General features: G+C 38.6%; 4 protein-coding genes across 12 annotated transcripts in view; 2 read left to right on the forward strand and 2 right to left on the reverse strand.

Annotated features, from left to right (window-relative positions):
• The window catches only part of b4galt3 (UDP-Gal:betaGlcNAc beta 1,4- galactosyltransferase, polypeptide 3), a 10,221-nt gene extending 5,908 nt beyond the window's left edge, over positions 1 to 4,313 (forward strand). For both annotated transcript variants that reach the window (XM_053643295.1, XM_053643296.1), the window contains exon 8: positions 1,389 to 4,313. In XM_053643295.1, the coding sequence (XP_053499270.1) occupies positions 1,389 to 1,716 (328 nt within the window). In that variant the 3' untranslated portion in view covers positions 1,717 to 4,313. The remainder of the gene's footprint in view (positions 1 to 1,388) is intronic.
• Positions 4,314 to 4,346: 33 nt separating this feature from the next.
• On the reverse strand, positions 4,347 to 6,574 carry LOC128619256 (protein Flattop-like). 3 transcript variants are annotated; one of them, XM_053643298.1, is made up of 5 exons: positions 6,521 to 6,574; positions 6,322 to 6,384; positions 6,113 to 6,184; positions 5,243 to 5,413; positions 4,347 to 5,164 (listed from the first exon to the last, which is right to left on the reverse strand). In XM_053643298.1, exons 1-5 carry the CDS (start codon positions 6,545 to 6,547, stop codon positions 4,622 to 4,624), a joined length of 876 nt encoding a protein of 291 aa, XP_053499273.1. In that variant the 5' UTR covers positions 6,548 to 6,574; the 3' UTR covers positions 4,347 to 4,621. The 3 variants fall into 3 exon arrangements, with proteins under 3 accessions (XP_053499273.1, XP_053499272.1, XP_053499274.1); XM_053643297.1 differs by having other exon boundaries at positions 5,243 to 5,440; XM_053643299.1 differs by lacking the exons at positions 6,113 to 6,184; positions 6,322 to 6,384; positions 6,521 to 6,574 and adding an exon at positions 5,633 to 6,106.
• Positions 6,575 to 10,820: 4,246 nt separating this feature from the next.
• LOC128619258 (protein Flattop-like) lies at positions 10,821 to 13,050 on the reverse strand. Of its 3 annotated transcripts, XM_053643306.1 has the most exons (6): positions 12,987 to 13,001; positions 12,734 to 12,853; positions 12,559 to 12,621; positions 12,350 to 12,421; positions 11,476 to 11,673; positions 10,821 to 11,395 (listed from the first exon to the last, which is right to left on the reverse strand). In XM_053643306.1, the coding sequence occupies exons 2-6, from the start codon at positions 12,758 to 12,760 to the stop codon at positions 11,084 to 11,086; spliced, it is 672 nt and encodes a 223-aa protein (XP_053499281.1). In that variant the 5' UTR covers positions 12,761 to 12,853; positions 12,987 to 13,001; the 3' UTR covers positions 10,821 to 11,083. The 3 variants fall into 3 exon arrangements, with proteins under 3 accessions (XP_053499281.1, XP_053499282.1, XP_053499280.1); XM_053643307.1 differs by having other exon boundaries at positions 11,476 to 11,646; positions 12,734 to 13,050; XM_053643305.1 differs by having other exon boundaries at positions 12,734 to 13,047.
• Positions 13,051 to 13,145: 95 nt separating this feature from the next.
• Positions 13,146 to 25,000, forward strand: ccnq (cyclin Q). 4 transcript variants are annotated; one of them, XM_053643302.1, is made up of 6 exons: positions 13,146 to 13,233; positions 13,801 to 14,101; positions 14,864 to 15,062; positions 15,549 to 15,681; positions 15,812 to 16,030; positions 22,026 to 25,000. In XM_053643302.1, exons 2-6 carry the CDS (start codon positions 13,981 to 13,983, stop codon positions 22,113 to 22,115), a joined length of 762 nt encoding a protein of 253 aa, XP_053499277.1. In that variant the 5' UTR covers positions 13,146 to 13,233; positions 13,801 to 13,980; the 3' UTR covers positions 22,116 to 25,000. The 4 variants fall into 4 exon arrangements, with proteins under 4 accessions (XP_053499277.1, XP_053499276.1, XP_053499278.1 ...); XM_053643304.1 differs by lacking the exon at positions 13,146 to 13,233 and adding an exon at positions 14,435 to 14,517 and having other exon boundaries at positions 14,033 to 14,101; positions 14,879 to 15,062; XM_053643301.1 differs by lacking the exon at positions 13,146 to 13,233 and having other exon boundaries at positions 13,495 to 14,101.
• Positions 25,001 to 26,138: the final 1,138 nt, after the last annotated feature.

The following is a 26,138-nucleotide window of genomic DNA, read 5'->3' on the forward strand; positions in this document are numbered from 1 at the left end:
AACGTATTTGCCCCATCCTGATTTCTCCTGTTTTTGTGTATAATGTTATTTACTGAAGCAAAACAAATATCTAATATTAATTGGGCTGGTGTGAAAATGTATTTGCTCCATAGTTACATATTCCCCAAATCTATGAAACTGCATTCATAATGGGGTTCAGATGGACTAGACACAACCAGACCTGATTACTGCAAACCCTGCTCAATCAAATCAACACTTAAATAGAACTTTTTTAACAGCATGAAGTTGGTTAAAAGGTCTTGCCCAGTAACACACTATTCAAAAGTGGAAAGAAGTTCCACAAATGAGGTGGAAGAAGGTGATTGAAATGCATCAGTCTGGGAAGGGTTACAAAGCTATTTCAAAAGCTCTGGGACTCCAAAAAACCTGTGAGAGTCATTGTCTCCAAATGGAAAAACTCAGCACAATAGTGAACCTTCCCAGAAGTGGCCGACCTTCCAAATTCTTCCAAGAACACAGCAACTACTCATCCAGGAAGTCACAAAAGAGTCAAGGACAACATCAAAGGACCTACAGGCCTCTCTTGCATCAATAAATGTCACTGTTCATGACTCCACTATCAGAAAGACACTGGACAAAAATGGCATCCATGGAACAGTGGAAAAACCACTGCTAACCTAGAAGAACATTAAGGCTTGTCTGAATTTTGCCAAAACACACCTTGATGATCCTTAAAACTTTTGGGAGAATGTTCTGTGGATTGGTAAGTCGAATATGGAACTGTTTGGAAGACCGATTCTGTTAAATCTGGCATAAACCAAACCCAGTAGAACATCATACCTATGGTCAAGCATGGTGGTGGAGTGTGATGGCGTGGGGATGCTTTGCTGCTTCAGGGCTTGGACAACTTGCAATAATTGAGGGAAACATGAATTCTGTTCTCTACCAGAAAATCCTAAAGGAGAATGCCGGGTCTTCAGTCTGTAAGTTGAAACTCAAGTGCAACTGGATTATGCAGCAAGACAATGATCCAAAGCGTAGGTGTAAGTCCTTGTCCTAGAAGTAAGTGAAAGACTGATCTCCAGTTATCAGAAGCGTTTGGTTGCAGTTATTGCTGCTAAAGGTGGCACAACCTGATTTTAAGTTTATGGGGCCAATTAGTTTTTCACATTGGTGATAAGTATTGGATAACTGTTTTTGCTTCAGTAAAAAACTTTGTGTGTGTACTCAGGTTGCCTTTGTTTTAAGTTGCATTTCATTTGAAGATCTAAAACTATTTAGTATGAGATGTACAGAAAAACTGAAGAAATCAGGATGGGGCAAATAGTTTTTCACAGCACTGTAGATTCAAATATTAGCTCTCTGTGCCTCTGTTTTACAAGTCTGCTCCGTCATATGCTCATCCCTCTTCTCTGACTTACTCACAGGTTTGACTTGTTGAAGCACACCAGGTTAAATTGGAGGTCAGATGGACTCAACTCGCTCACTTATGAGCTCCTTTCCAAAGAGTTAGAGCCGCTGTACACCAACCTGAGTGTCAACATTGGGGAAGACCCTCACCCTCCTCCCAAAAAGTTTGCACTCCCTAAAAATGCTTCTTATCCAGCGGCAAGACCCAAAGACAGAGAAAAAGACAAAGGAACACTAGGATGGCAGTCCACTCAAGTTACCAAATTAGACGAGGGTCACTTAAAAGTAACCAATACGAGTTCAGATGTTGGTCAGAAAGATGTCGTGAAACAGGAAATTGTTTGATGTCATAGACGTAGTCCATAAAGCGTTGGCACTACAAGTGGATTTGTACTGTGCCCGTTTGCTTAGTTTTCTCTTTAATATCATTGAGTTTTGCACTGAGGTGAGCTTGCGGGTAAGTTGAATCATTGCACTGATTGTCTACAGTGGCATGGTGTCATTTGCACAGACCTCTGCTGTACCATTTCCTGACGATCTCCTTGCCACGGAACTCATCTGAGTGTGAACTGAGATAAGCATTAATGAAAATTATGTGCTCATGTGTAATTGTGCTGTAGAGACACTTGCACCAGTGCTAGTCCTGTGTGCTTATTCAGCCAGCCTGCGGTTAACTGCTAATCTTCACACCAACGTGTGGGTTCTGTCTCTTTGTGCCTTTTCTCACTCTAGAACCAGTTTCTGTCAGCATCTTATTACATATGTTCTTAATCTCAGACAAGCATATTAGCGCACACCTGTGTATCGGAGTAATAGGCTACTAAATGCTCTAAATTGATGCTGCTCTTATTTCTCATCACCATGCAGCTTTGTGATCTTGTGCTTGAGCAGACTGTTATCACTGTGTACTATTTTTGGTCTTGCTATGGAAATGTGCAGCTCATCATGTTCGCACAGGTTTGTGGTTTTTATTTTAGAAATGGCTAATCTAAAAGTACTTTTCTTATAAAGTACAATAGGGAATATCCATTAAATCCAGATGGCTCTTTTGGTTAGACAATCATAAGCATAAGCTAAATAGCTGACAAATCAATCCATTAACAAATTTCTGTCTTTAAAAGTTCTTTTTTTTTTATCATCATAACATATAATAGTGAGTTGGATTTATTTTATAGTAAGATATTTTATAGTAGATTTGTTAAAGTTTGGTGAATTATTTTATTGCAGGTCTCATGGAAAGTGTTACTGCATATAATTGATATAATTATTGCTATAATCTTTGTACATAAGCTATATTTATTCTATAAAAATGCCCAAGCAGAAATTTGCCATATGCAAAAATATGACGTATTTCTAATTTTTAAAAAATCAACCAACTATCTGTACACACTGATGAGGACTGATTTTCAAATATTAATCTATCTATTTCTGAACCCTAACACTGCTGTAAAATGGTTGGTGTTTTAAATGTGTAATCTCCACACAGAGGGTATACAGCATTTTTTCTTCTTCTATTTTTTCTTGTATCCGGCAATATCAGAAAGTGATCAATTGGATGTACTTCTGTTTCTCTCTCTCTCTCTCTCCCATTTGAAGCAGCCAGTTGTTATTTTATTTTAATTTTTTTGGCAGGACTTAAGTATAAAGTAATGTAACAAGACCTACATGTAGACCTTAAACTATGAGTTAATAAACCTCTTTTTTATTATGCCTTTATTAGAGTACAGGTAATTAGGAACTTTATTGTATAGGTAATTAGATATACCTGTGATAAACCTAATATTTATTTATTCATCACCACAACTGATTTAATTAGAGTTTAAACAGAATTACCTATATTATCTTTATCTGTGTGTATAAGTAGGTACACATATCTTGGCTTATTAGCATGTGTCCCAAAAACCTATTTCTTTATACCATGTGTGCAAGACACTAATATATTTATTTAATACAGTAGTTTTGTATGAGATGTTTAGCAATAGTTATAATACACTGGAATATATAAGAGTATCATAGTCTGACAACTAATTTCCCAGTTGCTTAAAATTAAAGTAATGATCTTTGTGATTTAAAGAGTTTTTTTTTTTTTTTTTTTAATTAAATTAAATATAAACATATCTGTATGAGTCTGTATCATCTGGAGCAATCTGTTATAATCTATAGGGAACTTCACAAAAGGATTCTTAATAATTGAGTATCAAATGTCCAGAAGCATTTCACTTGTCACAGCTCCTAGAGATTTCTCAAATGCACTGCTGCTCTAGGGTAGAATACAGCTAATCATACATCAATTACCATTTACTTTATTACACCACAGAGTGCATTGTAATAGTGTAAAGTAACAGGTTGATTATACTGTAATCAGCAGACCGCTGGAATGAAGCTTTGACAAGGATCCTTGAGTACTGCTACTGGTGACTTACAAGAAGTCTCAGCACATCTCCATGTTCCCATGGGTTATTATAACTGCTGGTAGCATTACATCATTTGCTTCTGGGCATTAAAATGATTTACCGATAACTAGTGAAATTAGTTGATGCTCTGTTCCTGAGGGACTACAGGTGTGCTAGTGCTTTGTGTAATACATTTCCATTCAGCATATAAATTATCTAGATAAATAAATTATGTTGAAATGACAGACTCTGGCTATATTTATGACAATGTTGAGTTATTTTGAACTAGTCTTTATGTATTACACATTTGAAATTTATACAGGTGACTACGAAGGTTTGCGCATGTGCACCTTGAACATCTAATTTATTTTGGTTATTTATGTGTCTGAGGGAGTTATTTTCACACCTTTCCACTTTAGTGTTTTTTTTGTTTCTTCCATTCATGATTTATGGTAACTATTCCTAAACATTTTGATATCACACCATTTTTGTTGCAGGTCTAGTCATTGTTTATCTGATCCTATTGACTCCTAACTCAACTGCTCACTTTTTTCCAACCAGAAAACAAGCAGGATGAAAACATTGTCATTCAACTGCATGAGAACATCATTAAGCTTATATTAAAGAACATAGTATGTTTGTGACTATATGCAGATTGTGACTGTCAATATACAAAATCAGATTTGAACCAGTAAATTCAACATTTTTAACCTTAGTGATAAATCAAAAGACAACCTCTAACACAGGCTCAATATATATTCTTGTTCTTTCAAGTGGAGATCTGAATTTTTCTTCTAAGTCCTCATACTACCATTACACTGCTTTGTAGCTATTTGTTTTATACGTTAGCTGCTCTACTAATCTTGATTGCTGGTCTGGCTGGCCTGCGTTAGTGGTCTGGACTTGGCCTGGCTTTGTGTAGAGGCTGGTTGTGGCTCAGCATGGCTTTGCTGAGTTGCTGGTCTAGACTGAACTTGGCTTTGCTGAGTTGCTGGTATAGACTGAACTTGACTTTGCTGAGTTGCTGGTCTAGACTGAACTTGACTTTGCTGAGTTGCTGGTATAGACTGAACTTGGCTTTGCTGAGTTGCTGGTCTAGACTGAACTTGGCTTTGCTGAGTTGCTGGTCTAGACTGAACTTGGCTTTGCTGAGTTGCTGGTCTAGACTGAACTTGGCTTTGCTGAGTTGCTGGTATAGACTGAACTTGACTTTGCTGAGTTGCTGGTATAGACTGAACTTGGCTTTGCTGAGTTGCTGGTCTAGACTGAACTTGGCTTTGCTGAGTTGCTGGTCTAGACTGAACTTGACTGGCTTGTGATACGGTCCTTTCCAGTCCGGGTCCATCTGGAGCAGGAATGTTCACAGAAAATCCCTTGTGCTGACCATTACCACTAGTACCCTGAAACAGTATAGACTGATTATTCAAATTAATGTTCAAATTCCCAGTGGCAACAGGAGTATAAATGGACACATTTACCTCACACTGTGGTGTCCTGCTGTTTTCATTGGTTTCATTTAGTTTACCCGAGGCTGATGGAACCAGGTGTTGCACCTGCCCCCATCCCCTGAGGCGCTGCTGGCCCTCCTGTGAGCGTGCTGTAGGATTAATGTGAACTGGAGGGATATGACTTGGTAAGTCCCACGTCCCCTGGAATGAGGTCCAAGGATATCCACGCTGACAAAAATATATTAAATAGAATGGAGACTGTGTTAAAGCTGAAAGTGTTGACGCAAGGCGTTGGAAAACAAATACGCAAAATGTGATAATATTCATTCATTCATCTTCAGTAACTGCTTTATCGTGGTCAGGATCATACGAGATCCAGAGCCTACTCCAGGAATACTTGACATGAGAAAGAAAATACACCCTGGATGGGATGCTAATCCATCTCACTGAACAATGCACACACATGCGCACTCTTCAAACCTAGGGGCAATTTGGAGTAGCCAGTCCACCTACAAGCATGCTTTTGCAAGGGGGGAGGAAATGGGAGAACCTAGAGGGGGGAAAAAACACCTCACAGACAGTAACCTGAGTTCATCATTGAACCCTGAAGCTATCAGGCAGCAACACTATCTGCTGTTCCACCAAGCTGCCAGTGTGTTAATACTGTCATACAGAATATTGTGTGTGTTCGTGTAGTTCAGTGATCATCAGTTCTAGTCCTGAAAGCCCAGATTTCGGCACAGTTTGATGATTTCCTGGTAATTAACCAGTGAGTTAAATCACGTGTATTTAAGCAGATCACAAAATTGTCTTCCAAGACTGGAAGTGATGTCCCCTGGTCTACGTAAATGTGTTTAGTTGATTTAAAGTGTGTCTTTTACATTCGGTTTTATTTCAAACCTTCACACCAGGAAGCAGGTGTCCTCTGTCTGTGGCTATAAATATAGTGTGGCCCTCTGCTGGCGACGGTTTCTGAAATACAGCCAGAACATATTTCTTATACAGGAGGACATAATGAAATAATATATTGGGATATCGTCAAATATAAAACAAGTATTTACATTTTTGCTTGTTGTAGTTATTTAACTTAACCGGCTAAGCGAACTTACCTCTTTGTATTGTTTTGGTACGGTCCAGTTCTGGAGTTTATTCGACTTGAAAGCGCTGTCGTACTGCAAATAACGGTGGACGTTACTATATATATAGATAGATAGATAGATAGATAGATAGAGCGCAAGTAAAGAACGTTCACAAAAATACCAAATGGATACCGATTATAAATATTTTTTGTTAATTAATTTTAGCTACCTGGTTTGCGGAGAAACTCGACGACATCTTTAGTTTCGCCTACTGCAGCCGTCTCTTAGCAACGGAACAACACACATCAACCAATGAAATCTTTAGATAATGGGTTGTTTGAATATTCAACTAACGGACCAGTAGAAGGTTAATAACAATGCATTGTTATTTAAAAAAAAATAATTATTGTATTTGCTGTCTGAAAAACTAATATATGTCACTATCAATATACAAAATAGATACAAAATTAAGTCTACACTCCTTACGGCAGGCGGGGCTATAGTAAATGGTTTGGTCTAACCCACTCGCACGTGCAATCGTTCATTTCAGCCGAGTAAGAAAAGCTGGTGACGTCACACTCTTCAGGTACGTTTTATGACTCAGCACAGTAATGAACCTTCCCAGAAGTGGCCGACCTTCCAAATTCTTCCAAGAGCACAGCAACTACTCATCTGGGAAGTCAAAAAAGAGCCAAGGACAACATCAAAGGACCTATAGGCCTCTCTTGCATCAATAAATGTCACTGTTCATGACTCCACTATCAGAAAGACACTGGGCAAAAATGACATCTATGGAACAGTGGAAAAACCACTGCTAACCTAGAAGAACATTAAGGCTTGTCTGAATTTTGCCAAAACACACCTTGATGATCCTCAAACCTTTTGGGAGAATGTTCTGTTCACTGATGAGTCGAAAGTGGAACTGTTTGGAAGACCGATTCTGTTACATCTGGTGTAAACCAAACCCAGAATTCCACAAAAAAGAACATCATACCTATGGTCAAGCATGGTGGTAGCAGTATGATTGCGTGGGGATGCTTTGCTGCTTCAGGGCTTGGACAACTTGCAATAATTGAGGGAAACATGAATTCTGTTCTCTACCAGAAAATCCTAAAGGAGAATGTCTGGTCTTATGTCCGTAAGTTGAAACTCAAGCGCAACTGGATTATGCAGTAAGACAATGATCCAAAGCGTAGGTGTAAGTCCTTGTCCTAGAAGTAAGTGAAAGACTGATCTCCAGTTATCGGAAGCGTTTGCTTGCAGTTATTGCTGCTAAAGTTGGCCCAACCTGATTTTAAGTTTAAGGGGCCAGTTAGTTTTTCACATTGGTGATAAGTGTTGGATAACTTTTTTTGCTTCAGTCAAAAACTTTGTGTGTTTACTCAGGTTGCCTTTGTTTTAAGTTGCATTTCATTTGAAGATCTAAAACTGTTTAGTATGAGATATACACAAAAACTGAAGAAATCAGGATGGGGCAAATAGTTTTTCACAGCACTGTAGATTCAAATATTAGCTCTTTGTGCCTCTGTTTTACAAGTCTGCTCCGTCATGTGCTCATCCCTCTTCTCTGACTTACTTACAGGTTTGACTTGTTGAAGCACACCAGGTTAAATTGGAGGTCAGATGGACTCAACTCGCTCACTTATGAGTTCCTTTCCAAAGAGTTAGAGCCGCTGTACACCAACCTGAGTGTCAACATTGGGGAAGACCCTCACCCTCCTTCCAAAAAGTCTGCACTCCCTAAAAATGCTTCTTATCCAGCAGCAAGACCCAAAGACAGAGAAAAAGACAAAGGAACACTAGGATGGCAGTCCACTCAAGTTACCAAATTAGACGAGGGTCACTTAAAAGTAACCAATACAAGTTCAGACATTGGTCAGAAAGATGTCGTGAAACTGTTATCACTGTGTACTATTTTTGGTCTTGCTATGGAAATGTGCAGCTCATCATGTTCGCACAGGTTTGTGGTTTTTATTTTAGAAATGGCTAATCTAAAAGTACTTTTCTTATAAAGTACAATAGGGAATATCCATTAAATCCAGATGGCTCTTTTGGTTAGACAATCATAAGCATAAGCTAAATAGCTGACAAATCAATCCATTAACAAATTTCTGTCTTTAAAAGTTCTTTTTTTTAATCATCATAACATATAATAGTGAGTTGGATTTATTTTATAGTAAGATATTTTATAGTAGATTTGTTAAAGTTTGGTGAATTATTTTATTGCAGGTCTCATGGAAAGTGTTGCTGCATATAATTGATATAATTATTGCTATAATCTTTGTACTTAAGCTATATTTATTCTATAAAAATGCCAAAGCAGAAATTTGCCATATGCAAAAATATGACGTATTTCTAATTTTTAAAAAATCAACCAACTATCTGTACACACTGATGAGGACTGATTTTCAAATATTAGTCTATCTAATCTATTTCTGAACCCTAACACTGCTGTAAAATGGTTGGTGTTTTAAATGTGTAATCTCCGCACAGAGGGTATACAGCATTTTCCCCCCCATTTTTTCTTGTATCCAGCAATATCAGAAAGTGGTCATTTGAATGTACTTCTGTTTCTCTCTCTCTCCCATTTGAAGCAGCCAGTTGTTATTTTATTTTAATTTTTTTGGCAGGACTTAAGTATAAAGTAATGTAACAAGACCTACATGTAGACCTTAAATTATGAGTTAATAAACCTCTTTTTTATTATGCCTTTATTAGAGTACAGGTAATTAGGAACTTTATAGTATAGGTAATTAGATATACCTGTGATAAACCTAATATTTATTTATTCATCACCACAACTGATTTAATTAGAGTTTAAACAGAATTACCTATATTATCTTTATCTGTGTGTATAAATAGGTACACATATCTTGGCTTATTAGCATGTGTCCCAAAAACCTATTTCTTTATACCATGTGTGCAAGACACTAATATATTTATTTAATACAGTAGTTTCGTATGAGATGTTTAGCAATAGTTATAATACACTGGAATATATAAGAGTATCATAGTCTGACAACTAATTTCCCAGTTGCTTAAAATTAAAGTAATGATCTTTGTGATTTAAGAATTTTATTTTTTTTTAAATATAAACATATCTGTACGAGTCTGTATCATCTGGAGCAATCTGTTATAATCTATAGGCAACTTCCCAAAAGGATCCTTAATAATAGAGTATCAAATGTCCAGAAGCATTTCACTTGTCATAGCTCCTAGAGCTTTCTCAAATGCACTGCTGCTCTAGAGTAGAATACAGTTAATCATACTCAGACACAGTCAGTGTTTAAGTCTAGGCTTAAAACGTATTTGTTTACTCAAGCCTACCCTGACTAGACTTTCTGTTACGCTAAGCACAATCCTAATAATCTTTTCTATCCCCTCTCCTTCTGTCGAGCCACACACGATTTTATGGAAATACTAGAGATCCTGATCCTCTCTGCTCTCCGGACCTGCCTGATCCGTTTCGGATGTCCTACCTCTGGATGGAGCTCTCATCTACTCCAATTCCAGATTGCTAGGACTACGGCTGCTTCTCAGGCCAAACAGACTTCATATAAATCCATAATGAACTTTTTCACACTATCTGTTGTTACCCAGATGAGGATGGGTTCCCTTCCAAGTCTGGTTCCTCTCAAGCTTTCTTCCTCTTAACATCTTAGGGAGTTTTTCCTTGCCACCATCGCTACTCAGTGGCTTGCTCAGTTGGGATAAATTTGCACCTTTAATATCTATATACCGTGTTGATATTTCTGTAAAGCTGCTTTGAGACAATGTCTATTGTAAAAAGTGCTATACAAATAAAATTGAATTGAATTGAAATAATCATAAATCAATTACCATTTACTTTATCCACAGAGCACACTGTAATAGTGTAAAGTAACAGCTTGATTATACTCTAATCAGCAGACCGCTGGAATGAAGCTTTGACAAGGATCCTTGAGTACTGCTACTGGTGACTTACAAGAACTCTCAGCACATGTCCATGTTCCCATGGGTTGTTATAGCTGCTGGTAGCATTACATCATTTGCTTCTGGGCATTAAAATGATTTACCGATGACTAGTGAAATTAGTTAATGCTCTGTTCCTGAGGGACTACAGGTGTGCTAGTGCTTTATGTAATACATTTCCATTCAGCATATAAATTATCTAGATAAATAAATTATGTTGAAATGACAGACTCTGGCTATATTTATGACAATGTTGAGTTATTTTGAACTAGTCTTTATGTATTACACATTTGAAATTTATACAGGTGACTACGAAGGTTTGTGCATGTGCACCTTGAACATCTAATTTATTTTGGTTATTTATGTGTCTGAGGAAGTTATTTTCACACCTTTCCACTTTAGTGTCTTTTTTTGTTTCTTCCATTCATGATTTATGGTAACTATTCCTAAACATTTTGATATCACACCATTTTTGTTGTAGGTCTAGTCATTGTTTATCTGATCCTATTGACTCCTAACTCAACTGCTCACTTTTTTCCACCCAGAAAACAAGCAGGATGAAAACATTGTCATTCAACTGCATGAGAACATCATTAAGCTTATATTAAAGAACATAGTATGTTTTGTGACTGTATGTAGATTGTGACTGTCAAAATACAAAATCAGATTTGAACCAGTAAATTCAACATTTTTAACCTTAGTGATAAATCAAAAGACAACCTCTAACACAGGCTCAATATATATTCTTGTTCTTTCAAGTGGAGATCTGAATTTTCTTCTAAGTCCTCATACTACCATTACACTGCTTCGTAGCTATTTGTTTTATACATTAGCTGCTCTACTAATCTTGATTGCTGGTCTTGCTGGCCTGCGTTAGTGGTCTGGACTTGGCCTGGCTTTGTGTAGAGGCTGGTTGTGGCTCAGCATGGCTTTGCTGAGTTGCTGGTCTAGACTGAACTTGGCTTTGCCGAGTTGCTGGTATAGACTGAACTTGACTTTGCTGAGTTGCTGGTCTAGATTGAACTTGACTTTGCTGAGTTGCTGGTCTAGACTGAACTTGACTGGCTTGTGATACGGTCCTTTCCAGTCCGGGTCCATCTGGAGCAGGAATGTTCACAGAAAATCCCTTGTGCTGACCATTACCACTAGTACCCTGAAACAGTATAGACTGATTATTCAAATTAATGCTCAAATTCGCAGTGGCAACAGGAGTATAAATGGACACATATTCACCTCACACTGTGGTGTCCTGCTGTTTTCATTGGTTTCATTTAGTTTACCCGAGGCTGATGGAACCAGGTGCTGCACCTGCCCCCATCCCCTGAGGCGCTGCTGGCCCTCCTGTGAGCGTGCTGTAGGATTAATATGAACTGGAGGGATATGACTTGGTAAGTCCCACGTCCCCTGGAATGAGGTCCAAGGATATCCACGCTGACAAAAATATATTAAATAGAAAGGAGACTGTGTTAAAGCTGAAAGTGTTGACGCAAGGCGTTGGAAAAACAACAAATACGCAAAATGTGATAATATTCATTCATTCATCTTCAGTAACTGCTTTATCGTGGTCAGGATCATACGAGATCCAGAGCCTACTCCAGGAATACTTGACATGAGAAAGAAAATACACCCTGGATGGGATGCTAATCCATCTCACTGAACAATGCACACACATGCGCACTCTTCAAACCTAGGGGCAATTTGGAGTAGCCAGTCCACCTACAAGCATGCTTTTGCAAGGGGGGAGGAAATGGGAGAACCTAGAGGGGGGAAAAAACACCTCACAGACAGTAACCTGAGTTCATCATTGAACCCTGAAGCTATCAGGCAGCAACACTATCTGCTGTTCCACCAAGCTGCCAGTGTGTTAATACTGTCATACAGAATATTGTGTGTGTTCGTGTAGTTCAGTGATCATCAGTTCTAGTCCTGAAAGCCCAGATTTCGGCACAGTTTGATGATTTCCTGGTAATTAACCAGTGAGTTAAATCACGTGTATTTAAGCAGATCACAAAATTGTCTTCCAAGACTGGAAGTGATGTCCCCTGGTCTACGTAAATGTGTTTAGTTGATTTAAAGTGTGTCTTTTACATTCGGTTTTATTTCAAACCTTCACACCAGGAAGCAGGTGTCCTCTGTCTGTGGCTATAAATATAGTGTGGCCCTCTGCTGGCGACGGTTTCTGAAATACAGCCAGAACATATTTCTTATACAGGAGGACATAATGAAATAATATATTGGGATATCGTCAAATATAAAACAAGTATTTACATTTTTGCTTGTTGTAGTTATTTAACTTAACCGGCTAAGCGAACTTACCTCTTTGTATTGTTTTGGTACGGTCCAGTTCTGGAGTTTATTCGACTTGAAAGCGCTGTCGTACTGCAAATAACGGTGGACGTTACTATATATATATATAGCAAGTAAAGAACGTACACAAAAATACCAAATGGATACTGATTATAAATATTTTTTGTTAATTAATTTTAGCTACCTGGTTTGCGGAGAAACTCGACGACATCTTTAGTTTCGCCTACCGCAGCCGTCTCTTAGCAACGGACCAACACACATCAACCAATGAAATCTTTAGATAATGGGTTGTTTGAATATTCAACTAACAGACCAGTAGAAGGTTAATAACAATGCATTGTTATTTAAAAATAATTATTGTATTTGCTGTCTGAAAAACTAATATATGTCACTATCAATATACAAAATAGATACAAAATTAAGTCTACACTCCTTACGACAGGCGGCGCAAAAGTAAATGTTTCGGTCTAACTCGCACATGCAATCGTGCATTTCAGCCGAGTAAGAAAAGCTGGTGACGTCACACTCTTCAGTTTGTTTTATGACTCGTGTTGCCAGAAACGCATTTTTTTTCCCGACACAATTGGCATGCTATTGAAGTTTCAGGCGTACGTTAGATTGGCATTTTAAAATCATATTAGTCATATAATAACAGTATAGTAAATGGATACACAGGCTACGCATGTAGGTGACGTCGTTCTGATTAAAATATGATTAAAATATTATTAAAATATTATGTGGGAAAGTGAAGTAATGTAGCAATTCGAGATCTTTTATTGTATGAATGTTTATGATCTGCGTCTGTTAACAGTTTTACTTATTCTCATAATTATTCTAAAATTGTACTGTATCTAATAATATATTACGATTTTAGGGAAGAATTAGGGAAATGTTTTTAAAATACTTCTTCGATGTATACTGATGCTACTATATAGGTGTGTATAGGTGAAAAGTGCTTCTGAGGCTGTGTGAAATGGGGAGAAAACCTGTGTTTTATACAGTGGATTTTGTGTGTTGAGTGTGTTAGTGACTTTTCGAGTTTTGGTGATGCTGGTGTGTTTCGGTTGGTTTAGATTAGCCAGAGTTAAACTTCTTTACTCACACAACCTGGCAACCCAGACATTTTCTCATATGTACGGAAGGCGTATCTAACCTCATACTATCAGTAAAATCAGAAAAAAAACCAAAACTGTATTTTGTTCAGTTGTTTTTTTTATGCATGTTTTTATGTTTGTTTGTTTGTTTTTTTAGGTTAAAGTAAATCGGATGTCGTATCTTACTGCTCAGGACTTCTGACTTAACTACTACTCAAGCTAGCAAGCTACATCATCTTCCCACAGACTTCTCTCCAGACGAACAATTTAGTTAGTGAATAAAACGTGGTCTTTGTTCCTGTACAGATCCAGGTTCTGTGTCCATATCCAGTTAACCATGCAAGCGTCACGCTCTGCACACGTAGCCACCGGCGTGGAGAATAACGTTACAGCTGCTGGAGAGTCCAGTAATGAAACCAAAACACACTTCCGAGTCTGTCGCTTCATCATCGAGACAGGTACCTGATTCCACCTTTCCACCACCTGATTCCGACATTCATTCAGTAGTTATTACGTTTACAAACGTGCCGTTGTGCCAAGGGATTAAACACGATGCGTTTTAGTTCACTTCTGCCACAGCGAGTTTCCAACGGTTTGGTTTATTCATGAACGACAATTTGTGCTTTTTATCCGTTTATAGTTACGTTTAATGTTGTGGAACGTCTGCTAGACAAGCTGGTTACTGATATCACTCGCTCATACAGCAGCAGACTCTCTCTCTCTCTCTCTCTCTCTCTCTCTCTCCCTCTCTCTCTCCCTCCCTCCCCTAGATAATAAAACAACAACGAAAGCAGGCTGTCATATTGCTGAAAAACCACAAAGCTCTCAGTCCTGAAGACTTTCCTATGGTGGAAAACTTACTGACCTTTACAAAGTGCTGATACCCAGACTCCTTCTATCAATGTTGAATTAAAGCAGAAAGCTTAACTGTATCAACAATTGGATGTTTTTCTTTGTTAAATAACATGTTTTCTTAATAATTGTATTATTAGTATTCGATTATGTGGAGTGTCTGTTATAGAAGTGCTTGTGTAACTACTGTAGTTAGGACAGAAATTATAACATATTAGAATAAGCATGCTAATGTAGCCTTACCTTTGAATTAGAGAGAGAACTACTGTCAGAGCCAATATTATTTAAAAAAAAATTCAGATCGGAGAATTCAACAAAGCTGGGGTATATGAAATAATGTTACATTGTAAGCCTTATATATAAACTAGTGTTGTTGGTTGCAGGAGTGAAGTTGGGTATGCAGTCTGTTCCTGTAGCCACTGCATGTTCACTCTACCACAAGTTCTTCCAGACTGCCAGTTTACAGGTCTACGAGCCATACTTGGTAGCCATGTCCTGCATCTATCTTGCGGGCAAAGTTGAAGAACAGCATCTCCGAACAAGAGACATTATCAACGTCTGTCACAGGTACATGCAAGTCCTGGTCAAGAGCATCATGCATCGAGTGCATTCTAGTGACAGGAAGGTTATGAGTTCAGGTGTGAATGCATGCTTACCCTGTTTAGCTGTCTGTACCTCGGACTAAATTCTACCACAGTTGTAAGTTACTTTAGATAAAAACATACACCAAATGTAAAAAAAAATGCATTTCTTCTTTGAGGGAACTTTGGTTTACTGAGGCACAGTGAAAGTCATTCATTTGGACCTTCATCCTTGGCCACGGAATTTAAACTTTGAAATGGCTGATATTATTACATTTTATTTCAAGCTTGAAATGCCATGTATGTAAGAACATACTGAAGTCACTGGTGTTGTGACGGTCCTCAGGTCTTTTCTGGCTCTGTAAGTTCTGGCTGAGCCCCCCATGGCCATAAATCGTAGCCTCAACAACAATGCAATAATTTGTGGCCAAGACACTTCCAGGTATTTGTCATACATTTATGTCTTCTGCAGATATTTCCGCCTCGGAAGTGATCCACTGGAGCTGGATGAGAAATTCTGGGAGCTGCGAGATAGTGTAGTCCAGTGTGAACTCCTCATTCTGAGACAGCTCAACTTTCATGTGTCATTCGAACATCCTCATAAAGTAATGCAGATCACTGAAAATGTTACTTTATATTTTTTCTATCATGACTTCGATTCTGAATTTCTCCAAACAATTTTACGGTCATTGTTTATAATTGCTTTGTCTTAATTAAGTACAAATCTGTTTCCAGTACCTCCTGCACTACCTACTGTCCGTGCGGAGTTTGCTGAACCGTCATGCTTGGTCTCGGACCCCCATTGCTGAAACAGCTTGGGCCCTGCTCAAAGACAGTTACCATGGACCAGTGTGTGTGCGCCATCAGCCTCAGCACCTCGCAATTACAGCACTCTACCTTGCTCTGCACACTTATGGAGTCAAGGTGCCTGCTGGAGAAAGGGAGTGGTGGCAGGTGAGGGCATTAACAATTCTGCAGAAAATCAGGACTGGTTTGTGATGTGATGAGGCTGTGTTGCAGATGCTCTCCACTGTCAACTGCTCTGTCTAACTTTTACTGCACAGTCCATTTAGATTTTTTCCATCATTTACAAACATTGTGAGGTAAAAACATCACGCTGTATTAAATTTAACCTACTTACTCACTAGCAAGGTCTAAAATTAATGTACACCAGCCCCCAAATGTGTGCTGATTGTTTTCAGTGCCACCTTGGCATGATTCTTTCATTCATTGTTAACCCCTTTAACCTAATCAGGGTTGAATCTGGATACTATTCCAGGATCAGTGGGCATGGGGTAGGAATACATGCTAGTACATCACAGGTTTCCAAATTACTTCACTTCTATTTACATTTTTTCAGAACAATGTTAAAATGTTGCAAGTCAGCTCCAATGGCAGCAAAGGGCATAACACTTTGATCAAAGTCAATATTCTGCTCTCTTGGGTGTTGAACTTTGGTGTTGGCCAGTTATAATTAAATGTCAGCAAAAAAAAATTCTCATGCCCCCACATGCTTGGTTGCAACACCCAATGCTAAACAACCGGGATAAAACAAAGCTGCCAAAGTTAACTTGCTCATGGTTCATAAACCATAGTACAGTATTAGAAATTAGGGGGCCAAGCACTGAAGGTGCGTAGGCACCTTATTGTTATTCTAGCTCTTCTTGTTCTTCTGGTTAGAGTGTCTAAGGCAGCCCACAGAAACATCAGGTAAAAAGTTGTTAAGTCTGGTACACAAATTTAGGCCAAGTATTGCCAACACTTCAGTGCCACAATCAGGCCAAATTGTGGCCTAATTTGGAAGTACTTTATGATCATAACTTCTGAACCGTGTGTCCAAAATTTAAAAGCCATCCCTGCATTCCCTGGGTTGAGATGAGCTCAACTCTCCCTATGACGTCAGTTTCCGCCTAATTAGATTTTCTGCCATCTTGGATTTTGTCAAAAACTGTTTTTTCGCTGCTCCTATAAATTTTGTCCAATCATCACCAAACTGTCACCATCATCACGAAATCTGATGAGAATCTTCAGGACCATGCCCTGAATGTACCCAAGAAGTTTCATGATTGTGCCACCTTGTACTCAAGCACTGTAACAACTTACATTTTTTTTCTTATATCATTTGAAGAATTTGTGCTAAATGCACAGTTCTTTTTTTCCCTATAATTCCCTGGGGATTGCTGAAGTAAACGCATGCCAAGATCAGAAATTCAAGTGTACTTCCTGCTGACCATCTTGGATTTCGTCAAAAACACAAATGTTGGTAGGCACTTCAGGACCAAGATCAAAAAAGCAATTTTATGAAAAATTTTGTTGACCACTGCTCAAGAGTTACAGTAACATGCTAAAAATGCTTACATCTAACTGCCATTTGTGCTACTCCTCCTCCGAGTTTTGTCCAATTCTCACCAAATTTGGCTCACATCATCTTGAGACCTGTCTGAACAAAAGATACCCAAGGAATTTTGATATTCCAAACGATTATCCTATAACACACTGGCAAATGTAAAAAAAACAGGATGTGAGAGTGTATCTCAGCAATGCATTTACGTATCACCATGAAACTTCAGTATCTTAAGTATCTTCAGGACTATGCCCTGAATGTACCCAGTAAGTTTTATGACTGCGCCACCTTGTGGTCAAGAACTGTAACAACTTTCATATTTTTCCCCTCATGTCATTTGAAGAATTTGTGCTAAATTCACAGTTCATGTTTCCTATAATTTCCTGGAGTATGCTTAAGTGAATGCACACCAACATCTGAAATTAAAGTGTACTTCCTGTCGACCATCTTGGATTTTTGTCAAAAACTGTTTTTTCGCTGCTCCTTCTGTAAATCTTGTCCAACCATCACCAAATTTGGCACGTCATCTTTACAGTACTCCTCACAAAAAATAGCAAAAGAATTTTGAATATTCCAAATGGTTTGTCCGTAATGGGCCAACGAATCTGACAGCGAAGCCGCCAAAAAGGAAGTGAGGCTGTATCTGTACTGGATTTTTGCCAGTACATGCGACTTTTAGGGTAATTAAATGTTGGGCTTGCAGTGGAAATGGATAAAATTGTAGGCTTACTGTTGTATACAGGGATTATTAAGATATTAATTTTCCATGGGTAATTTTCCATGTTCATTAGATATTAGGTCAAAATATCATTTTGTAATATAATAATGCACATATTTCCAGAGAACTTTAATTTCTTTACACTTCCATATACAGTCGAAGAGTGTTCATTACCTGGTGCACATATGCCATATCTTTTGACCTTAGAAATATGCAATTGGGCTAATGGGTGTGCATAATTACCAGTTATGCATACTGCAGTAATTTCAAAAGTGCTTTTTCTATATCTGCCTCTGTGCATGCATTTCCAGTCTCTAATGAGATATCTACTTTCCAGTGCTTTCTGTAACTCCTGAGAACTGGAACATCATATACAAGTGAAATCAAGCTTCTAGAATAGCGGTGTTTTATAACCATTTTTACAACAGCACGATTGAAACTGCTCAAATCTGATTGGTCAGAAGGTGTGCATTATTTTCGTATACCAGCACAGGTAGTCCCGGCTGTAACATGAATTATAGGTTAATAGTAATGCGCTCATTCTAATATTTTATTGTTCTATAGTAACAGCTCATACACAGGGACTTGTACTGTGGATACTCCACATAATCTAATAATAATAATAATAAATTGATTTAAAAACATGTTAAAGTATTTCTTATAACCGTTGATGTGGTGAAGTTTTTTTTGTTAGAAGATATTTATTTTAACATTTCTGGAAGGAGTCTCAGTTGTAAGCACTCAGTCTCGTTATGCTTTCTGTTTATTCTGTTTGAACAGAAAGAGAGTGAGAGAAAGAGAGACTGGTATGGAAATAACAATTTATCGCCGTTATAACATAGGTGAGAACAGGAACAGAAACCATTCAAATGTGCGACATGTCATTCATTAATAAATTTAACATTATAATCATTGGCAAATCCATGTGATGTAAGAGGAATAACACACTCTAGACCATGCTGTTATACGAAAATAATGCACCTCTTTGTGGGAGTAGCAGCACTCCGCTCACGCGTCGTGCCACATCACACCCCCCCCCCCCCAAAACTTGTCAACGGATGTGTGAAGCAGTTATAAAATGTTGGTGCAAGTATACTAGATACAGTATATAGCCTGTTTATTAACAAATGCATTGCAGTTCTATTTTCTTGTGATCTCTTTCACACAACTACAACTCGCTTTTCTAAAGGCCTGTATGTCTGCCTGGTTCAGACTCAGTTCTGCCCCAGATACCACAAGAAACAAGACAAAGAGCATTTATCACATTTAGCAGTATAAAAATGGAAATGCATATTTTCAGCTGAGTGTACATATATAACTGTGTCAGATTAAAATTTTATCCATAGGGAAGCCTCTTAAAAAATAAATAAATAAATAAAGCATATTTGAATTGCATAAGGTTTATAATCCCTCTCCTGTTAAATGGAAAATACAGAGGGGAAAGTTATGGTCTGTGCTATCAATAGCATAAAATTTGGTAAGGCTCTAGGGAACAAAGCAATAGGTAGAAAGGTAATAAATGCAGGTTCTGGAACAAATAAAGGAATTTAGTACATTCTTCTCTAACTGTCTTCCATCGACTTATAGATCATTTCAAAACAAGATCATATCAGTATCAGTATCTCACAAAAGTGAGTACACCCCTCACATTTTTGTAAATATTTGATTATATCTTTTGATGTGACAACACTGAAGAAATGACACTTTGCTACAATGTAAAGTAGTGAGTGTACAGCTTGTGTAACAGTGTTAATTTGCTGTCCCCTCAAAATAATTCAACACACAGCCATTAATGTCTAAACCGCTGGCAACAAAAGTGAATACACCCCTAAGTGAAAATGTCCAAATTGGGCCCAATGTGTCAATATTTTGTGTGGCCACCATTATTTTCCAGCACTGTCTTAACCCTCTTGGGCATGGAGTTCACCAGAGCTTCACAGGCTGCCACTGGAGTCCTCTTCCACTCCTCCATGATGACATCACGGAGCTGGTGGATGTTAGAGACCTTGTGCTCCTCCACCTTCCGTTTGAGGATGCCCCACAGATGCTCAATAGAGTTTAGGTCTGGAGACATGCTTGGCCAGTCCATCACCTTCACCCTCAGCTTCTTTAGCAAGGCAGTGGTCGTCTTGGAAGTGTGTTTGGGGTCGTTATCATGCTGGAATACTGCCCTGCGGCCCAGTCTCCAAAGGGAGGGTATCATGCTCTGCTTCAGTATGTCACAGTACATGTTGGTATTCATGGTTCCCTCAGTGAACTGTAGCTCCCCAGTGCCGGCAGCACTCATGCAGCCCCAGACCATGACACTCCCACCACCATGCTTGACTGTAGGCAAGACACAATTATCTTTGTACTCCTCAGCTGGTTGCCTCCACACACGCTTGACACCATCTGAACCAAATAAGTTTATCTTGGTCTCATCAGACCACATGACATGGTTCCAGTAATCCATGTCCTTAGTCTGCTTGTCTTCAGCAAACTGTTTGTGGGCTTTCTTGTGCATCGTCTTTAGAAGAGGCTTCCTTCTGGGACGACAGCCATGCAGACCAATTTGATGCAGTGTATGGCATATGGTCTGAGCACTGACAGGCTGACCCTCACCCCTTCATCCTCTGCAGCAATGCTGGCAGCACTCATACGTCTATTTCCCAAAGACAACCTCTGGATATGACGCTGAGCACGTGCACTCAACTACTTTGGTCGACCATGGCGAGGCCTGTTCTGAGTGGAACCTGTCCTGTTAAACTGCTGTATGGTCTTGGCCACCATGCTGCAGCTCAGTGTCAGGGTCTTGGCAATCTTCTTATAGCCTAGGCCATCTTTATGTAGAGCAACAGATCCTTTTTCAGATCCTCAGAGAGTTCTTTGCCATGAGGTGCCATGTTGAACTTCCAGTGACCAGTATGAGGGAGTGTGAGAGCGACACCAAATTTAACACACCTGTTCCCCATTCACACCTGAGACCTTGTAACACTAACAAGTCACATGACACCGGGAGGGAAAATGGCTAATTGGGCCCAATTTGGACATTTTCACTTAGGGGTGTACTCACTTTTGTTGCCAGCAGTTTAGACATTAATGGCTGTGTGTTGAGTTATTTTGAGGGGACAGCAAATATACACTGTTACACAAGCTGTACACTCACTACTTTTACATTGTAGCAAAGTGTCATTTCTTCAGTGTTGTCACATGAAAAGATATAATCAAATATTTACAAAAATGTGAGGGGTGTACTCACTTTTGTGAGATACTGTATGTCATCAGCACAGTCCTGTACATCTCTGGAACTATTTTCAATAGCCTTTTCTATCTTTGTCATTCAGTAGCATAATCGGTGAGTTTATCTTTATAAAAACCATTAATGTGAGTATGGAATGTTTTAGGAACATGTAAACTGCAAAGCCGGAACTTTATACACAGACACTCACTGTCCCCTTTAATGGAACACCTGCGTGATCATGCACTTGTTCATGCGGCAGCAGCGCAATGCATAAAAAACAGGTCAAGAGCTTCAGTTAATGTTCACATCAATGACGCCAAAAAAAACCCAAAACCATCCAGTGAGCACCAGTTCTGCAGGCATTGATGAAAGAGATCAGTGGAGAAAGGCCAGACTGGATGTAGCGGACAGGAACGCTATAGTAACTCAAATAACCACTTTTTTACAACTGTGGTGAGCAGAAAATCCACAACAATCCACATCTCAGAATCCACAACACATGGAAACTTGAGGCAGATGGGCTACAAAAGCAAAGACTATATTGGGTTCCACTCCAATCCAGAACAGAAATCACAAAAACATGCAGTTTTAACAGGGGTTTGTAGATTTTTTTTTTTTTTTAATATCCATTGTATAAAATTGATCACACTTTTTATTGTCTCCACAGGTTCTGTGTGAGGACATTACCAAAGCCCAGATTGAGGCCATATTGACTGAACTGTTGCAGCTCTATGACATGGAAGCCAAATGCACCTGAGAGGGAACAGAGTGCGAACCAGGCCATGTAAAGCAGACTACATCGTAGTCTATAGTCCTCCCCCCAAAACTGATGTCCCCCCACCCCACCCCCCAATCCCCTGAGACCAGAGAAAGTCTGGATCATGGACCAAATTCCAGAAATAGTTTTTATGTTCTGCTATTATACAGCTGGATTTTTTCACAGCTAAGGAAATTGTCAAAGTGCCAATGCCCACACTAATGTGAGGTAGGGTAATGAGGACTGAGAGTGTGAGTCACCAGGTGACAGTCAGAAAAACAGGCTTTAGCCACAGCACATCAATCAGTTTCCAAGCTCGTGCCCTACTTTCCTTTCCTCCCTTGTTCCAGTTTCTCTGGGAAGGAAAGAGGGAGTGTGAGAAAAGGGGTAAAGTGTGGAAGGAAAAATAAGAATTAAAGGAGATATCTAACCATGGCAAACTATCAGGGGAGCTTGTCTTTACTGAAGGTAAAGCAGCCAAAAATTTGGGGCACCGCTTTGATATGCTATAATTTAATTACACACTTTCTCTCCCATTAAAATTTATCTCTATGGTTCCCTGAAGTTATATTACAGTATATTATGTAATACTGTAAATTGTGATTGAGTAAGACGGTCTGAGTTTTGTGCACCCCACTATTAAGGTATTTTTAAAACAAAATGATATAAAAGTGGGGGAAAAAATCCATTACTTTTTTAGTTTTTTTAGTTACTTTAGTGCATGTCTTTTGTTTCATGACTCTCATATACTATTAGCGTCACATTGGACCATACCACTCGAGAGCTTTTACTGTGTTGTCACTTTCTCCCACATCAAAGGAAAAATAAATGAATTCAAGTTGGGTAAATTTGAATAAAATTGAATTAAATCAGAACATTTTAATGTGTATTATCGTTCATAAAACTATTGAAGCATAATGGAGGAAATTAAAGCCTTATCCTCTTAATAATTTTTGCACTACTCAAACAGATTTTGCATGTAAGTGGCTAATAAAGGTATTATATTTGGCCTGAAATAACCCTTTTAAATGAATGCAAATCTGACTTTTATTTTATCAAATCACTTTTGGTAGTACATAGACACAAATATTCCCCATCTCTCTGCAGGCAGGCCCTAATGCTAGGCGTTATGAATTATGAAGAGGGTACATGTGCAGCCGGAATCTCTCCCCCATAAATAAAACATCAGCTTGGCTCTTGCTATGGCATATAATGCTTGGAATAGGAAGGATTGATTGAGACTATATCCCTAGCCTGTTTCCTGTTCTTCTGCATGCCTGTCTTTATTTCTGTATTTTCTGGCGTATAATTACTGTCCTCTATTTTTGTCCATATTGTATGCAGCCAAACGCAACCATTTTCCCCCCTTGTAACTGTATCTGGTCCATGCTTCCTTTTGCCTCCTGGGGTGTTTTTCTCTTGAACTCTTTTTTGCTTTTTATTTATTTATTTATTTTTCTCCTACTGTGGGCGCGCTTGCTCTGACTCTCTCTGCCTTTCAGTCCATACAGTCTAAATCCTTCAACCACTTTTCCTCTCTTCTCTCTTATTTATCTCTTTCTCTCTAATAATTATATATAAATTCACTCTGAGCATATTGAAAAGGATAACAAACACTTGCAACCCTCTATTCTATTCGATCTATAAGAAGTGTCCACTTCTACAGAGCATGGTTACTGGAAAATGTATGCTAAACTGAGAAAAGAGATGCATTGTGAATACAGAACTAAGGTCAAAGCATTGTTCTTCAGGAACAATGGATCATTCACTCTTCAAATACATTGCCAGTCTGTCACCATGAAAGGTGTATCATGCACGATGATGGGAAGCAGGGAATTGATATGTAGTGTGTGCCAGTGAGGCACAGATTGTCTGCTCAGGCTTCAGTGGAGGCCTTCTAAAGCCTGCACTGCCTGCTGAGCTAATGCACAGCTGCTCCCTGAGGAAGTGGCATCTCCCTTCCAAGCCCACAACTCTGAATTATAAATACCCGACTCAGCAGAAACTTTGCTCCACGACACAGGCCACAGCTCACAAATGTGTCTGAAGCAGGGTTGTGGTGGAAGATGGCTTCTGTGTATGTGTGTGCAGAGCAGGGGGGTACCTATGACTGAGGTGTAGGCTGCCACTACGGGGTGGCACACTGGTAAATGCAGTGGTCTGTATGAGTAGAACAGTTATAGTTAACTTTGTGCTTAGCCTGGCAGTTGCAATAGTCAAAGTTATAGAAAAGATCAAATTTACTCTAAAAGGGTGACCTCAGACCTTGTTCTTTTCGTGTGTTTGTGTTTATACTATGATACATTTAAGAACCTTTGCACAATTGCTTTATCAGTGTGTTTTTGTATTTGCACATTTGTATACAATTCCTTCAGGACATTCTTAAGCAGATAAAAGCTTCTCCTTGGCCCAAATGCCGTCCTGCATTAGACCTATCAAATTTGAACCCTGTGGGTGTATGAATTTACATATTTTTTAATTGCTTAGGGACAGCTATTCTCATGGCAGAAAAGCCTGAGCCAGAGGGCAGATATGCATGTTCTGGTGTGAGCCTGTTCAAATACTACAGAAAAACTACTTTTTACTAGACATTACAGAAACATAGATGATGTTTTCAAGTAGATTTTCTTTTAAGTAGGCTGTGTAGTTAAGTACACCCAGTTTCCCGGGGAATTCCGGCATAAAACTGTAATTTAATTTGATTCATGTCATGTCATGTTATGTAGTGCAGTATTGTTGGATCTATATCACTAAAGCCCAGAACCTGTAGATAGATGGTTTTGTACTTTTGCATGGTTTATAAACTACTTTTTTACTTTTCTCAAGTATAAAGTCTTTGTCAAGCTTTTGCATTTTTTTCTCCAACAAATATCTCCAGACACCCCCCCCCTTACTTCTTGCTTCTTATATAATTTTAAAAATGACTTTAGATTAATCTTTTCTGGCCAGCATGTTTTAATTGACATTTCTAATTACTTTCAACCATGTTTTCTAGGGTAAGTTCATAAAATAGTTATTTCAATATATTTTACCTCGCTGTACATTTATGACCTGTAATGTTTATTATTTCTGTCTAGATGAAAAATTATTTTGGTTATATTCTAAGAGACCTTTAGATAGTTTTTAACTAGTTTGCCAAACCTTTTTTTTTTTTAATAGGTTGACAAATTACATTAGCTAAGTAACTAACGACTACCTTACATTTTCAGTGGATATAAAAAGTCTACACACCCCTGTTAAAACAGCAGGTTTTTGTTATGTAAAATAAATAAATAAAACAATAACAAAAGTTGAATCATATCAGAACATTTCCACCTTTAATGTAAAAAATTACAACCTGTACAATGCCATTGAAAACCAAACTGACACATTTCAGAGAAAAAAGATAAATTAAAAACTTAGAATAACCTAATTGCATTAGTGTGCACACCCCTGAATTAATATTTAATTGAAGCACCTTTTGATTTTATTACACCACTCGATCTTTTTGGGTAAGAATCTATCAGCATGGCACATCTTGACTTGGCAATGTTTTCCCACTCTTTCTTGTAAAAACAATCTAGATACATCAAATTATGAGGGCATCTCCTGTGCACAGCCCACTTCAGGTCACCCCAGATTATTACTTGGATTCAGGTCTGGGCTCTGGCTACATCATTCAAAAACATTGATCTTCTTTTGGTTAAGCCATTCCTTTTGTTGATTTGGATGTACGCTTTGGGTCATTGTCATGCTGAAAGGTGAAATTCCTTTTCATCTTCAGCTTACTAGCAGACATCTGAAGGGTTTGCACTAAAATCGACTGGTCTTTATAGCTATTTACGATTCTCTCCACCTTGATAAAACTTGCAGTTCTGGCTGAAGAAAAGCAGCCCTAAAGCATGATGCTACCACCACCATGCTTCATCGTGGGTATGGTGTTCTTTTGGTGATGTGCTTCTTTTGCGCCAAACCAAGAATTATGGAATTATTGTACCTTTTGGAATTGGTCCCATCAGAACTTAATACATTTTGCCACATGGT

The sequence above is a fragment of the Ictalurus furcatus genome, chromosome 15, assembly GCF_023375685.1.
Source record: "Ictalurus furcatus strain D&B chromosome 15, Billie_1.0, whole genome shotgun sequence".
Lineage (NCBI taxonomy): Eukaryota > Metazoa > Chordata > Actinopteri > Siluriformes > Ictaluridae > Ictalurus > Ictalurus furcatus.

Excerpts from the sequence above, each read along its gene's own strand:
- ccnq (XM_053643302.1), top strand. The coding sequence starts at position 13,981 with ATGCAAGCGTCACGCTCTGCACACGTAGCCACCGGCGTGGAGAATAAC. Across the intron at positions 15,063-15,548 it reads ATTATCAACGTCTGTCACAG|ATATTTCCGCCTCGGAAGTG; the intron begins GTACATGCAAGT and ends TGTCTTCTGCAG. Across the intron at positions 15,682-15,811 it reads CATTCGAACATCCTCATAAA|TACCTCCTGCACTACCTACT; the intron begins GTAATGCAGATC and ends ATCTGTTTCCAG.
- LOC128619258 (XM_053643305.1), bottom strand. The coding sequence starts at position 12,760 with ATGTCGTCGAGTTTCTCCGCAAACCAG. Across the intron at positions 12,622-12,733 it reads CGAGTTTCTCCGCAAACCAG|TACGACAGCGCTTTCAAGTC; the intron begins GTAGCTAAAATT and ends CGTTATTTGCAG. Across the intron at positions 12,422-12,558 it reads TACCAAAACAATACAAAGAG|AAACCGTCGCCAGCAGAGGG; the intron begins GTAAGTTCGCTT and ends GCTGTATTTCAG.
- LOC128619256 (XM_053643297.1), bottom strand. The coding sequence starts at position 6,547 with ATGTCGTCGAGTTTCTCCGCAAACCAG. Across the intron at positions 6,185-6,321 it reads TACCAAAACAATACAAAGAG|AAACCGTCGCCAGCAGAGGG; the intron begins GTAAGTTCGCTT and ends GCTGTATTTCAG. Across the intron at positions 5,441-6,112 it reads ACCTGCTTCCTGGTGTGAAG|CGTGGATATCCTTGGACCTC; the intron begins GTTTGAAATAAA and ends TATTTTTGTCAG.